Source organism: Medicago sativa, chromosome 3 (assembly GCF_051527215.1).
Source record: "Medicago sativa cultivar Bolivia chromosome 3, Bolivia_mono, whole genome shotgun sequence".
Taxonomy (NCBI): Eukaryota; Viridiplantae; Streptophyta; class Magnoliopsida; order Fabales; family Fabaceae; genus Medicago; species Medicago sativa.
The window spans coordinates 7,148,493-7,160,852 of record NC_140751.1 but is presented as its reverse complement, the minus strand read 5'-3'; the positions used below and the strand labels follow the sequence as shown (position 1 = coordinate 7,160,852).

The 12,360-nt window shown below is 32.0% G+C and overlaps 1 protein-coding gene and 1 pseudogene across 1 annotated transcript; both read right to left on the bottom strand.

Annotated features, from left to right (window-relative positions):
• Nucleotides 1–698: 698 nt before the first annotated feature.
• On the bottom strand, nucleotides 699–2,336 carry LOC146935316 (F-box/kelch-repeat protein At3g23880-like). The gene has a single exon (XM_085757610.1). The coding sequence runs from the start codon at nucleotides 2,056–2,058 to the stop codon at nucleotides 856–858; it is 1,203 nt and encodes a 400-aa protein (XP_085613736.1). The 5' UTR covers nucleotides 2,059–2,336; the 3' UTR covers nucleotides 699–855.
• An 8,797-nt stretch (nucleotides 2,337–11,133) lies between these two features.
• On the bottom strand, nucleotides 11,134–12,360 carry LOC146935315 (F-box/kelch-repeat protein At3g23880-like; annotated as a pseudogene).

The window sequence follows — 12,360 nt, the reverse complement described above, 5'->3', positions numbered from 1 at the left end:
AACTTTTGTGCCGCCAGCCTAACGTCTGCAAATACACTTAGAAAAGTTTTACATAGAAAGGGAAGGAGCGAAAAATATGTTACTTTGAGAAGAGACCAGATAAAGCCTCTATCCCATGGTACTGATTTGAAACATTAATAATGTAATCCATCTGATACGTCTATTTATCATCAAACTTGTGAACATATATAGTGAAATAGTGAAGTTGTAAGGTACTATTTTTTGGACTTGTATTCCTCAACATGGAAGACAATTATGACAACTTAAACAGAAGATTTAAATTGACATTAGAAAATGAATTCAAGAAGGCACCATCTTAGATTCAATTCAAAGAAAGCAAAGTATTATATAGTAGAAAATCTCTAAATGGTCTTCGTATTCCATCAAAAATCTTTACAAGACATTAGTGTATCCTAACCGTCACAAAGACCCACATGTCTGATAAAATTTGATCTGTCCAGTACATTTATAAAATACACAATTTTACACAAACATTATTAAATACGTGCATATCCTTTCGCAGATATTTCAAAAAGTAATAGTGCCTTCGCAATACATTCAATCCAAGTCCTTATTAGGATCATACAAAATCAAATGTAAAACCATAAAACTCAATGCATGGTTGTGAACTATAACAATGTAATGCATGACGAGAGAACTAACAAACAAATAATATAGATGAAAATAACAACAATGTCTCAAGATGCAAGGTCAACAACCAACCATTAGCTAACAAAAATCCAAGAAGTCTGTAATCAAAACCAGTACAAAGTAAATAACATAAATATGAACCAACATATATATTGCAGTTGAATCTCATGCTCGAGTGGCATATCGCTACATCTACATCTAGCATTAAGAACAAGGTGATATTAAACTCTCAATAGAGACTCCTAAGATGTTTTGAAAATCACTAGACTCGAAAGTACCACTCCTGGAATCGTAAACAAACGAATTAACAGCCCCTGTCAACTTCAACAACACTTGATCATCCTCAAATAAATATACCGGCTTGGCAGAAATATTAGATACACATCGATCTACACTTGAAGAAAGAGTGAACAATTTAGTCCAAGAATGTTTATTTCCATACTCCTTCATAATCCAAACATCCTTCAGAACCCAATCAAAATCACTATCACCATAAGTCACGCACAAACAATCCCTCAACACAAACAAGTCCAAGAAGTTACACACATTTACCCCTCCAGAATCAGGAAGCAATACCTTTTGATAACACTCTTTCTCCAAATCAAAAGAAACAATAAAGCGAGGACTTCTCCGATCAAAATCAATAACGGCCAACCAATTAACCGTGTCACTCACAAATTTACCTAATTGCTCAGGAAGGATACTACCAAAAGCAAACTCCTGAATGTTTTTCCAACAATTGGTAATAGATGTATGAACCTTCACTTCTGTCTTGCATGCAAAATTACCACTACTATCTTGTATAAGACCTTGCAAAACAACAACCACTTTGTAATTATCATTAAAACAATCATAGCCAAAGCCAAACGCCATGTTAGTGAAACTCCAATTTGGCTTTTGAAATAGGGGAAACTCCTTGATTTTTCTAATGGAAGGGTTCCATAATATGACAGTGTTTTTATAAATATCAGTAAAACAGAGTATGCCATTGCAGGATCCAACGAAGCATTCTACACGTAACCTAGGATGATCTCCATGAATATTATATGGAGAATACTCATAATCTGTGATGTTGATGGTTAAGTTGTTGAGAACGGGCCCGAGTGGGTAAGACTTGAGAACGTACAGGTAGGGGAACCCAGTGTGGCTTACGCAGTGAAGGCAGCGTGTGGTTGACAAGCTGAGGTGCTTCTTGGCGAATTTGTGATCGGTGATTAAAGAATTCCACGACTTGCAGAAGCATCGGAGCTGAAGGAGAAGCTTCACGGGTAGCCTACACAGGATCTCTGCCACCAAATCAAACGGAAGCGTAGGAAGTGGCGGGGCATAAAGTGAATGGCCAGAAGAGCATAAGGTGGGGAGGACACACAAGAGCTGCTTGTTAATGGAAGTCAATTCCTCCATCATAATGATAGTACGTCGCAAGGGTAATGAAATAATATATATTGGAGACGCTAGGTTTCTTGAGAAACACCTAATTTTATTTGTTTGTTTTTTGTTTCTTCAAAGATGGGCCAATTCCAGCGTATGTGATTATCAACAGTATATATATAAAGTAAGGTTTTTTATGCCACGTGTCGCTTCCACCTTTATTCTCAATATTTTTATATTTTTTTTTTCTATATTTTATTTGACATCTTATTTGACATAAAAATCTCAGCAAACTTTTGATCTTATCCACTAAATATTTTATTTAATTTTATATTTAATTCCTAATATTTTGTGTAGGCAAAATATCTCAACAAACTAGATATAATACTTTCAATGCTATCCATTAAATCTTCCTTTATTTTTTTCTTTCTTTTTTTTAGGAAAAGAAGTTTCAATTAATTTTTTTCATTGAGAAAAAAAAGGCTTCGATTTGTTTTTTTGTTAACTATAAATAAAGGAGAATTTTTTAATCACGTAAACACATATTTTGAGCAGAAACTGAAACTCAAACCTTCTTTTAATCTAAACTTTTTCTTTCTTCAGGTTTGACAAACACCTATACTATTGTTTCTTTTACTTATGCTTAGATTTTTATTTTTATATATAATATGAGATAGAACTAACACTTACGGGTGAGTTTACTGATTGTTTTTTTTTTCTTTCAGGTCCTTTGAACTATTGTTGCTGGCATCCATTACAAACACCTACGAGTTTCAAGTCCTTGAACTAACACATATACTATTGTTTCTGTTTCAAGTCCTTGAACTAACACCTATACTATTTTTTCAGGTCCTTTTCGTTTAATAATAATAATATTTCAAGACTTGAAATATTTTTATTTAATTCCTAATATTTTATGTAGCCAAAATGTCTCAACAAACTATATATAATACTTTCAATACTATCCATTAAATATTTCTTTTTTTTAGGAAAAGAAGTTTCAATTAGTTACTATCTCTTTTAGCACCATATTATTCAATTAGTTTTTTTCATTGAGAAAAAAAGGCTTCGGTTTGTTTTTTTTTAACTGTAAATAAAGGAGAATTTTTTAATCACGTAATCCCATATTTTTAGCAGAAACTGAAACTCAAACCTTCTTTTGGTCTAAGCTTTTTCTTTCTTCAGGTTTGACAAACACCTATACTATTGTTTCTTTTACTTTTACTTATGCATAGATTTTTATTTTTATATATAATATAAAGGGAACTAACACCTAAAAGTGAGTTTACTGATTTTTTTTCTAGGTCCTTGAACTATTGTTGTTGACATCCATTACAAACACCTACGAGTTTCAGGTGCTTGAACTAACACCTATACTATTTTTTTCTCTTTTTTCGATTCAACAGTAGCGTTTTAATATTATTAATCACCTATACTATTATCACATATGCTATTTTTTCAGGTCCTTTTCGTTTCAATATTATTAATCAGTAGCGTTTTGATTTTAATAATAATATTTCAGGTCCTAAAATATTATTATTTCACCAGTAGCGTTTTAATATTATTAATTGTAACGCCCTCCTTTTTATTTAATTATTTTACTTAGTTTTAGAATATATTTATGTATTTATATGATTTATATGAGGGATATATGATTTATTGAGATTAGATGTCTTTTTATAATTTAGTTAATATATTTTGTTGAGTGATATTTTGTTATGTTATATGTTGGTATTTACTAGCATAATATATATGTTATTTGGTGTAGAAATATATTTGTTATTTTGTGTAGAAATATATATGTTATTTGGTGCAGAAATATATTTGTTATTTTATGTGGAAATATATTTGTTATTTGGTGTATTATTATATATTTAGTAGAGAAATATTATTTATTAGAATATGAGGATTATTAGTGTGAGTGGATTTGGGGGTTAGAATAGAAAGAAGAATAAGTTGTTGGGCCTAAATAGATTTGGGAAGAATATTTTAGTATTATATATAGAGAAGCTTAGGTTAGAAAGAGTTTACCGGAAACCGCTTTTTGGAAAAGAGGAGAACAAGAAAGAAGAGAAGAGGAGAAAAAAAGTCAAGAGAAGAGGAGAAGACCTTAGGAAAGAAGAACGCTGCTGCTGATTCAGGAATTAATCTAAGGTGAGGGTGAGACTATCTTGCATTAATATTACGTTGTTAAATCATTAGATTACATCTAACAAGTTGGGGAGAGTTTGTGAGAATTTGAGAATTAGGGTTTTGAGAGAGATTTGATGATTAGATGATGAAAACTTGTTGAATTGATGTAGAAATTGTATACAGTCCTTAGATAACCCATAGGATGATTATTGGATGTAGTTTTGAGGTTAAAACCATGGAATTGGATGAGATGTTGGTGAGTTTAAGAATTATGGTTTAATAATTGTAATAGGTTGTTAATAGATTTGAGAACCCTTTGAATTTTCATACAGTAAGTTGATGAATAATTAGTGTTCTAATGATAGGGCAATCATAGGGTAATGATTAGGGTCAAGTTTGGAGAGTATTGGATCGAATAAGAAGTGGAAAAGATTTCCCCAAAGCGAAATCGCAGCTGAACTGCAATTTTGCTGTCAATGTGCAAAATACGTTTTTATTGTCTCAGTTTGACAAGTTTAAGTTCCGAACTGGGTTTAGGTGTAAACACGAAAGTTGTAGGTATGAATGTTAGCTTTCTAATTCCATTGGTCTCACGTCAAAACAATATATATAACTTGAGTTATGGTCAAATTACTGCACGTAGGTCACAGTGAATTTTTATGGACTTTCAGCACAACTTTTCCGAATTTAAAATGAAAACTGGTATTGATCGGTACAGAATTGGTCTTAGGAGTAAACATGAAAGTTTTAGATAATTTTTTTAGCTTTCTAGTGGCTTTGGTTTGACGTGAAAATGATGTTTGGTCTTTGAGTTATGATTAAAATACTACAGGGAGGTCTTAGCGAAATTGTACGGTGACAACATTCTCTGTTTCATGTTTTTGCGTTTTGTTCATATGTTTCTGTTTTGAATTGATCTTTGTTGTAAACATGAAAGTTGTTGATATTTGTGATATCTTTCCAGTAGCTTTGGTTTGACATGAAAATATGTTGTGGATAATTTATTATGTTTTTACAAAGATACATAGTGAATTATTGTCGATGTTTAAATACGATGTTATATGAAGTTGTTTATGATTGATGAATATGATGTTTTAAGATGTTGTTTATTATCATTAGATATTGTTATATTATGATATGACATGAATTATTTATGTGATCCATATGTTGTCAAGATGCTAAGATGTTAAGATGTTAAGACGTTAAGATGATAAGAGTTGTTAAGTCGTCGAGTCGTTATGAAGTCATCAAGTTGTTAAGATGTTATGTTGTCAAGATGTCAAGATGTTAGGATGTCATAGATGTTCATGATGTTGTTTAAGTTGTCAAGTTGCAGGAAGATTGAGTCCATTGCATACTCATTAAAGATGGGGGCTTGAGGCCCGGCAGCTTAATGCTCATTAAAGTTGGGGGCTTTAGGCCCGGCAGCCTTGTGCTCATTAAAGTTGGGGGCTTTAGGCCCGGCAGCCTTGTGCTCATTAAAGTTGGGGGCTTTAGGCCCGGCAGCCTTTGTGCTCAAACTACGTTGGGGGCTTTAGGCCCGGCAGCCTTGTGCTCATTAAAGTTGGGGGCTTTAGGCCCGGCAGCCTTTGTGCTCAAACTACGTTGGGGGCTTTAAGCCCGGCAGCTTTATGCTCACATGTTGAAGAGCCTAATTACGCTCATTTATGTTGTTGAATGGTACCACATGCATTTGCATATCAAGAAGTTTTAAGATGATTTAAGATGTGAAGTTGTCGAGTTGTCAAGTTGTTAAGTTGTCAAGATGCTAAGATGATTTGAGATGTTAAGAGTTACATAGTCGAGTTGAGTCGCATTGTCGAGTTAAGTGAGGTTTGATTATGAAGTTTGATTGTGATTTGATGATTATGATTTAATGATGATGTTTGTTTATGAAGTTGATTATGAACTTGATTATGAAGTTGCTTTCGATAAATGCTATGTTTTGATAATGATACTTATGTGAATTATATGATGATGCTTACGATTATATTTGGTGTTAGATATTGATGCTTATGATCATGATTTAAGATAAGATATTTTATGAATAATAATTGAGATTACTTGATGAAGTATATGACTAATGTAGGAAGGATAATGACACTAGTTAAGGAAGTTTAAGTTGTTAGATATGATTAATGAATTATAAGATGTTTAAGTTGTTGAATGTACTTTATATGATTTATATGCTTAATATTATTGTTTGAGAAATCTCACCCCTCTGCTTGGAAATGTTGCTCTTCGTATGGGTAACTTGCAGGTAATCAAGATTAGAGGTGTCGTGAGTGGACTCCTCACATGTGTGTCTAGGTGCTCTGATACGTAACGGGATGGGACTTGACTTTACTTCTATTCCTTACGTATTGCTTATGAACTTTTATGAATAAATATTGAACTGAGACTTATGAGATTTTCTGATGAGGCCTGCGTGGCAAAGACTTTTTATGTTGAATGAACTAATTCCGCTGCGAAGTTTTGAATTACTTATGTTAAATGATTTTGAAGAATAAATTGTTATTTATTCAGTTTATGACTTTCAAGAAGTATGTGACATTCCGTTTATGATTTAAATACTCTGATTTATTATGAAATTTTTATGTTGGGAAAACGGGGTGTTACATTAATCACCTATATTATCATTTTATGATAACACCTATACTATTATTTCAAGTCCTTATTTCTAAATCAATGAATAGTATATATATAAAGTAAGGTTTGTTATGCCACGTGTCACTTCCACATTCATTCTCAATATTTTTATTATTTTTTTATTTTTAAAAACCAATATTTTATTTAACATAAATATCTCAACAACATTTTGATCTTATCCACTCAATATTTTCTTTAATTTTTTTTTTTGAATTTCTAATATTTTATGTAACAGAAATATCTCAACAAACTACACATAATACTTTCAACAAAGTTTACATATATGATCTTATTTTATGATTAAAAGACTTAAATTTGTTTATTTGTTTTTAGGAAAAGAAACATCAATTAGTTATTACTAATCTTTTAGCACTGTATCATTCAATTAGTTTTTATGTTTGAGGAAAAAAAGGGTTCGATTAGTTTTTACTTTTGATAAAAAAAAATGTTTAATTAGTTATTATGTTATCTTTTAGTAGCATATTCTAATGCAAATGTTAATTATAAATAAATAAATTTTTGTTAATCACATATTTACATATTTTGAGCACAAGCAGAAACCCCAAACCTTCTTTTCATCTAACATTTTTCCTTTTTCAGGTTTGCCAAACACCAATTTTATTCCCTTTCAATCGATTTTTTTCTCTCATACGCATGGGCCACGAAACAAACCCATGACCACATGTTTAAAGGGACCCAAAACTCCTACCACTTGGACTAATTCATTATTGATTTTGTTACACTTTTTATTCTTGCATTTGACATTCATCTCATCATTTATATATATTTTTAAGATATTATTATAATTGTAAATTTAAATAAATTCAATCTAATATACTTACATGTGTATTCGTGCACACAAACTTATAAAACTTACTATTTAATATCTAACCCGGGCAACGCCGGGTCTCTAAACTAGTTATTAAATATTAAAAGGTTTACTCTTGTTGTATTATTTTATTTTTTTTTTTGCCAAAAAGCATGTGATTATTAATTATTCTTTTTATTATTACTATTTTGATAAAATGTGATTATTGATTAATATAGGGTTAATAGTGTTTTACCCCCTGTAATATAGGTCATTTCCGGTTTTACCCCCTGTAAAATATTTTTTTTTGGATTTTGTCCTTGTAATTTGAAGATTTTTGGTTTTGGACCTTCATGAATTTTGACAGTACAAAATCGAAGATATGGCAGGGGGTAAACCGAAATTTGCTCAAATTAACAGGGGGTAAACCGAAATTTTTTTCAAATTACAAGGGGGGTAAACCTAAATTTGCTCAAATTACAGGGGGTGAAATTTTCCATGAAGGTCTAAAACCAAAATTTTTTCAAATTTCAAGGATGAAATTCAAAAAAAAAATTTTACAGGGGGGGAAACCGGAAACGACCTATATTACAGGGGGTAAAGCACTATTAACCGTTTAATATAAATATAAAAATCTTACTAAATTTAGAGATGTATTTGATCTAAAAAAAAAATAGAGGTTAATTATTGTATATAGAGTCTATTTATTTAAGTTGTACCTAACTATTTAGTGTTAACCCTTTTGTTAGGGCTATGCTAATTCGATGTTTAGTCGAAAAGTAAGTTAAGTCAGATAAATATTTATTTCATCATAAATTTGAACATAGGTTGTTCCGAAGAATTCGTTAGAGCTCTTTATCCGCTTGAATCCAATCGATTGGTTGTATTTCCACCTTTTATTTTTGAAAGAATTTCCACTAAGGCAATGCAATACAATAAACTGGATAGACATACAATACCACAATCAAGTGATTAAAGTAAAGATGAGTAACAAAAGAGGGAAATACATCAGTATTTCAAGCCTAAAACAAAATTCATCATAATCCTACAACAAAATTCCACAAAATTTCAAAGCTTCACTAATAATGGAAAGAAAAATGAAAAGGAAATTAAAAAACACCAACATCAGATTTTGTGCTACTTAAAGGACAAGAAATGACAAAGGGTGAATAAATTGATCATAAAATACATCAGTATATAAATAACTGATATTTTCTTTGAGAATTAATAGGAAAATAAAGAATGTAATCTATAGGGAAGCAAAGAATGATTAAAACCGGAAGGTAAAGAATATATTGAGTCGCAGGTGGTGAGGGCAGTATTTTGTTTGTTGTTGGTGGTGGTGAACTTTGAGAGCTCTGATGCAAAGAAAGAACTGAGCAAATACTGGAATGCTTCATTGATTTTCACTGGAATCCCTGAAATTAACTTACTGAGGAAATGATTACAATTTTTTAATTGAAATATTTCTTGCATTTTTGTGTGAAATATAATTTTCATTGGCCAATAATTTTTTAATTGAAATATTTCTTGCATTTTTGTCTGAGACTTCCTCTTATTAACTGCATATGTTAAGGAAAACTTATAATATACAACACGGTGGCCGATAAGGAAATGACTTTCAACATATAGCATTATATTTTGTTAATATGAAAGAAAAAACTGACAAACACTCTCTTCAACTTAACAGACGCATAATAGTTTAATCGTTCGAAGTATAGTCTACTTCAAACAAATTTAGTCTGTGTTATGATCCGATATATTGAAGCAAGTAAAACCATGAGTCATTTGGAGGAAAGACTTTTAGACGAAATAATAGAATCTTCATTGTGTTATATACCTCACCAGTTGAGAGGTGCAATACTGCTAATAGTAATACATTATAACCGTACACTTGACATAAGATCGAAAATGATATGTACCTATTCACTACTATATATTGTAACTTTGTAGGGGATGTGAATAATTGAAAGCAAGAAATATCAATTTAGTCTATATTCCTCTTTTATTCTTGGAGAGTTTTCCCTTCTATTGAACAAGGGAAAATTACAAGTTCTTTGTTCCTATTCGAGCACTTAGCACTCTTCTTATTCTCAGTCATCATAAAGGGATTCGATCAACTCAAATGGAACTTGTATATGTAATCAATTTAATATTAGTATTTCTATCAAACAAACTAGCGTCTGGTTTTTAACGGTGTAATGTAAGTTGTAAAGAATACTACATGTGGCCATCAAAATATTGTCATCATGTGAGTTAATTCGTAACAGGTACAGGCGTACAACGATAGAAAGGGGTTAATAGATGGTGATGGGAAAATGGAAAATTGGGAGGAAATACGTATTCTGCTTCATTTGCTGTAAACTGGTGCAAGATTTTGTTCTGTCAAACATGCTGCTGACCTTTCTGCAAACTTATTAGGTGATTTTGATGAATGAAATTGGCAGGGTCTTTCATCCTCAGATTATTCATTTCAAGCTCGCCTACTTTAATTTCCCACACAAAATTTCAACTACAAGACACTACCACATTCATGAAAACTTCAAGCCTATTCAATATGTAAAGTTAAACATTAGGGGAAGCCCAACATAGTATATATCTCTATCTCATATCATGCTATATTTTAGATTTCACAAACCATTCCCTACTTGAAATGATAATGTAATCAAAGTTCACAAACCATTTATTATCATAGCTAAACTTTTGACAACACTTAAAACACCATTTATGTTTTAAAAAGATTGAAGCTTCCACAAGGAATAGTGGAATACATGACTACTTGAACAAAGGAGACATAATTTGTTATTAGATGATGAATTTATTCTAAAAGGATTGAAGAGTATTCAAGTCAAGTAAATTAAAAATGAGTATTTGAAATCTGAATAGCATAGACACTTGTAAATTGTTTTACTACTCCCTCCGTTTCAAAATGAGTGTCGTTTTAGGTGTTTACACACATATTAAGAAATGCAATGATTAAAAGAAAGAGAATGATTATTTTACCAAATTATCCTTATTAACTATTGGTTAGTTTTAAAAGTAATACTTTGGAAGTAGTGTCCAGAGTATTAATTGGAGGGTACAATTGAAAAGAAAAAGTTATTATTGCATTGGAAAGTGAAAGCGACACTCATTTTGAAACAATTTTTTTTGGTTAAAACGACACTCATTTTGAAACGGAGGAAGTATTATTTATAAAACTGTATCTGAATGAATTACACGAGCCTCACATTTGAGTGAAAAGGGCACCATTCCATCAGTAAGAAAATTTACCATAAATTATACATCTAAACTGTAACTCAAATCTTAGAAAATCAAATGAAAAACTGTCTAATGCAATGTTTGACTGTAAACTACTTAAAATGTAATGTACGCTTAGAAAACCAACAACTCTAACTAACATAAAATTGAAATTAACAGCAACTTTTCAACATTCAATCAGCCATTAATTAACAATGATCCGACAAGTCACTACTCACTAGCAATCAAACGGGCCATAAAATAAATAACATAAAGACAAATTAACTATATATATGTTGTAGTTGAATCTCAAGTGACATAACACAACATCTACATTATTATAACATTAAAAACAAGGTGATATTAGACTCTCAATGTAGACTTCTGGCTCCATTACACATGGCAGACTTTGAATCACTTGAGTTTTCAAGGCACCGCTTTTGAAATCGTAAACAGCCAACTTCAATTTGTAACGTCCCAACTCATTAAAGTCCATAAGCAGTGGGTCATTATCATTCTCATAAATGTAGGCAGACAAACCTTGAAATTCCTTGTGAGGAATATGATACGATTTAGTCCAAGACTCTACATAGCCCAAACATTCAAAAATACATCATTACTTGCAAAGATGCACAAGCAATCCTTTAAAACCCCCATAGTCGTCCAATGATCCTTCTCCACACTAGGCGGAAAAAACTTTTGATACGACTCTTTCTTCAAATCAAGAGAAACAAGGACACACGAAGAAGTCACACCGTCTAATGCCAACCAATTAACATTGCCACTCACAAATATTCCTGACCCACACAACGGACTAAAATATGGGAAGTCGTGTATCATTCTCCAAGAATCCGTACCCAAAGTATGAACACTAACTTCTGTTTTGTCCTTACAAAGAGAAAGATCAACAATCTTATAATGATTAATTAAATGATCATACCCAAAACTATAAGCGGATAAAGGTTTATCATCCAAAGGAGGCAACATCTTGAATGTTCTAATGGAAGGGTCCACAAAACAGCAGGACCATTATTCATGGTGAAACAAAGGATGCCATCACAAGAGCGAGAGTACCCGAGCAAATGAGGAGTGTATCCAATTTTCAGACAATTAGGGTAATTGAGTTTTGTGTGGGTGATAGTAGAGAATGAAAAATCAGAGGGTATTGGTGAATCAAAGAGAAGTAACTCGCCTGAGTTGATGGTAGTGCTTAGCATGAGGTGGTGGCGCTTTGCTGACAACTGAAGGTGCTGCTTACCGAATTTATGATCAAAAATTAAGGATTTGAAGGACTTGCAGATGCAGCGAAATTGAAGGAGTAATTTCACGGGAAGCCTACACAGGATTTCGGCAACAAGATCTAACGGAAGACTGGGTAGTGGCGGCGGTGTTGTTAGGGTTCCGATAGTGTTTGCTGGCTTCTGCCTCTTGGTGGTGGTTGTTTCCTCCATAAGTGAGTGAGAAGAAACTACGTTGTTTACATCATTGTCGTGGTTTCCTGGTGACAT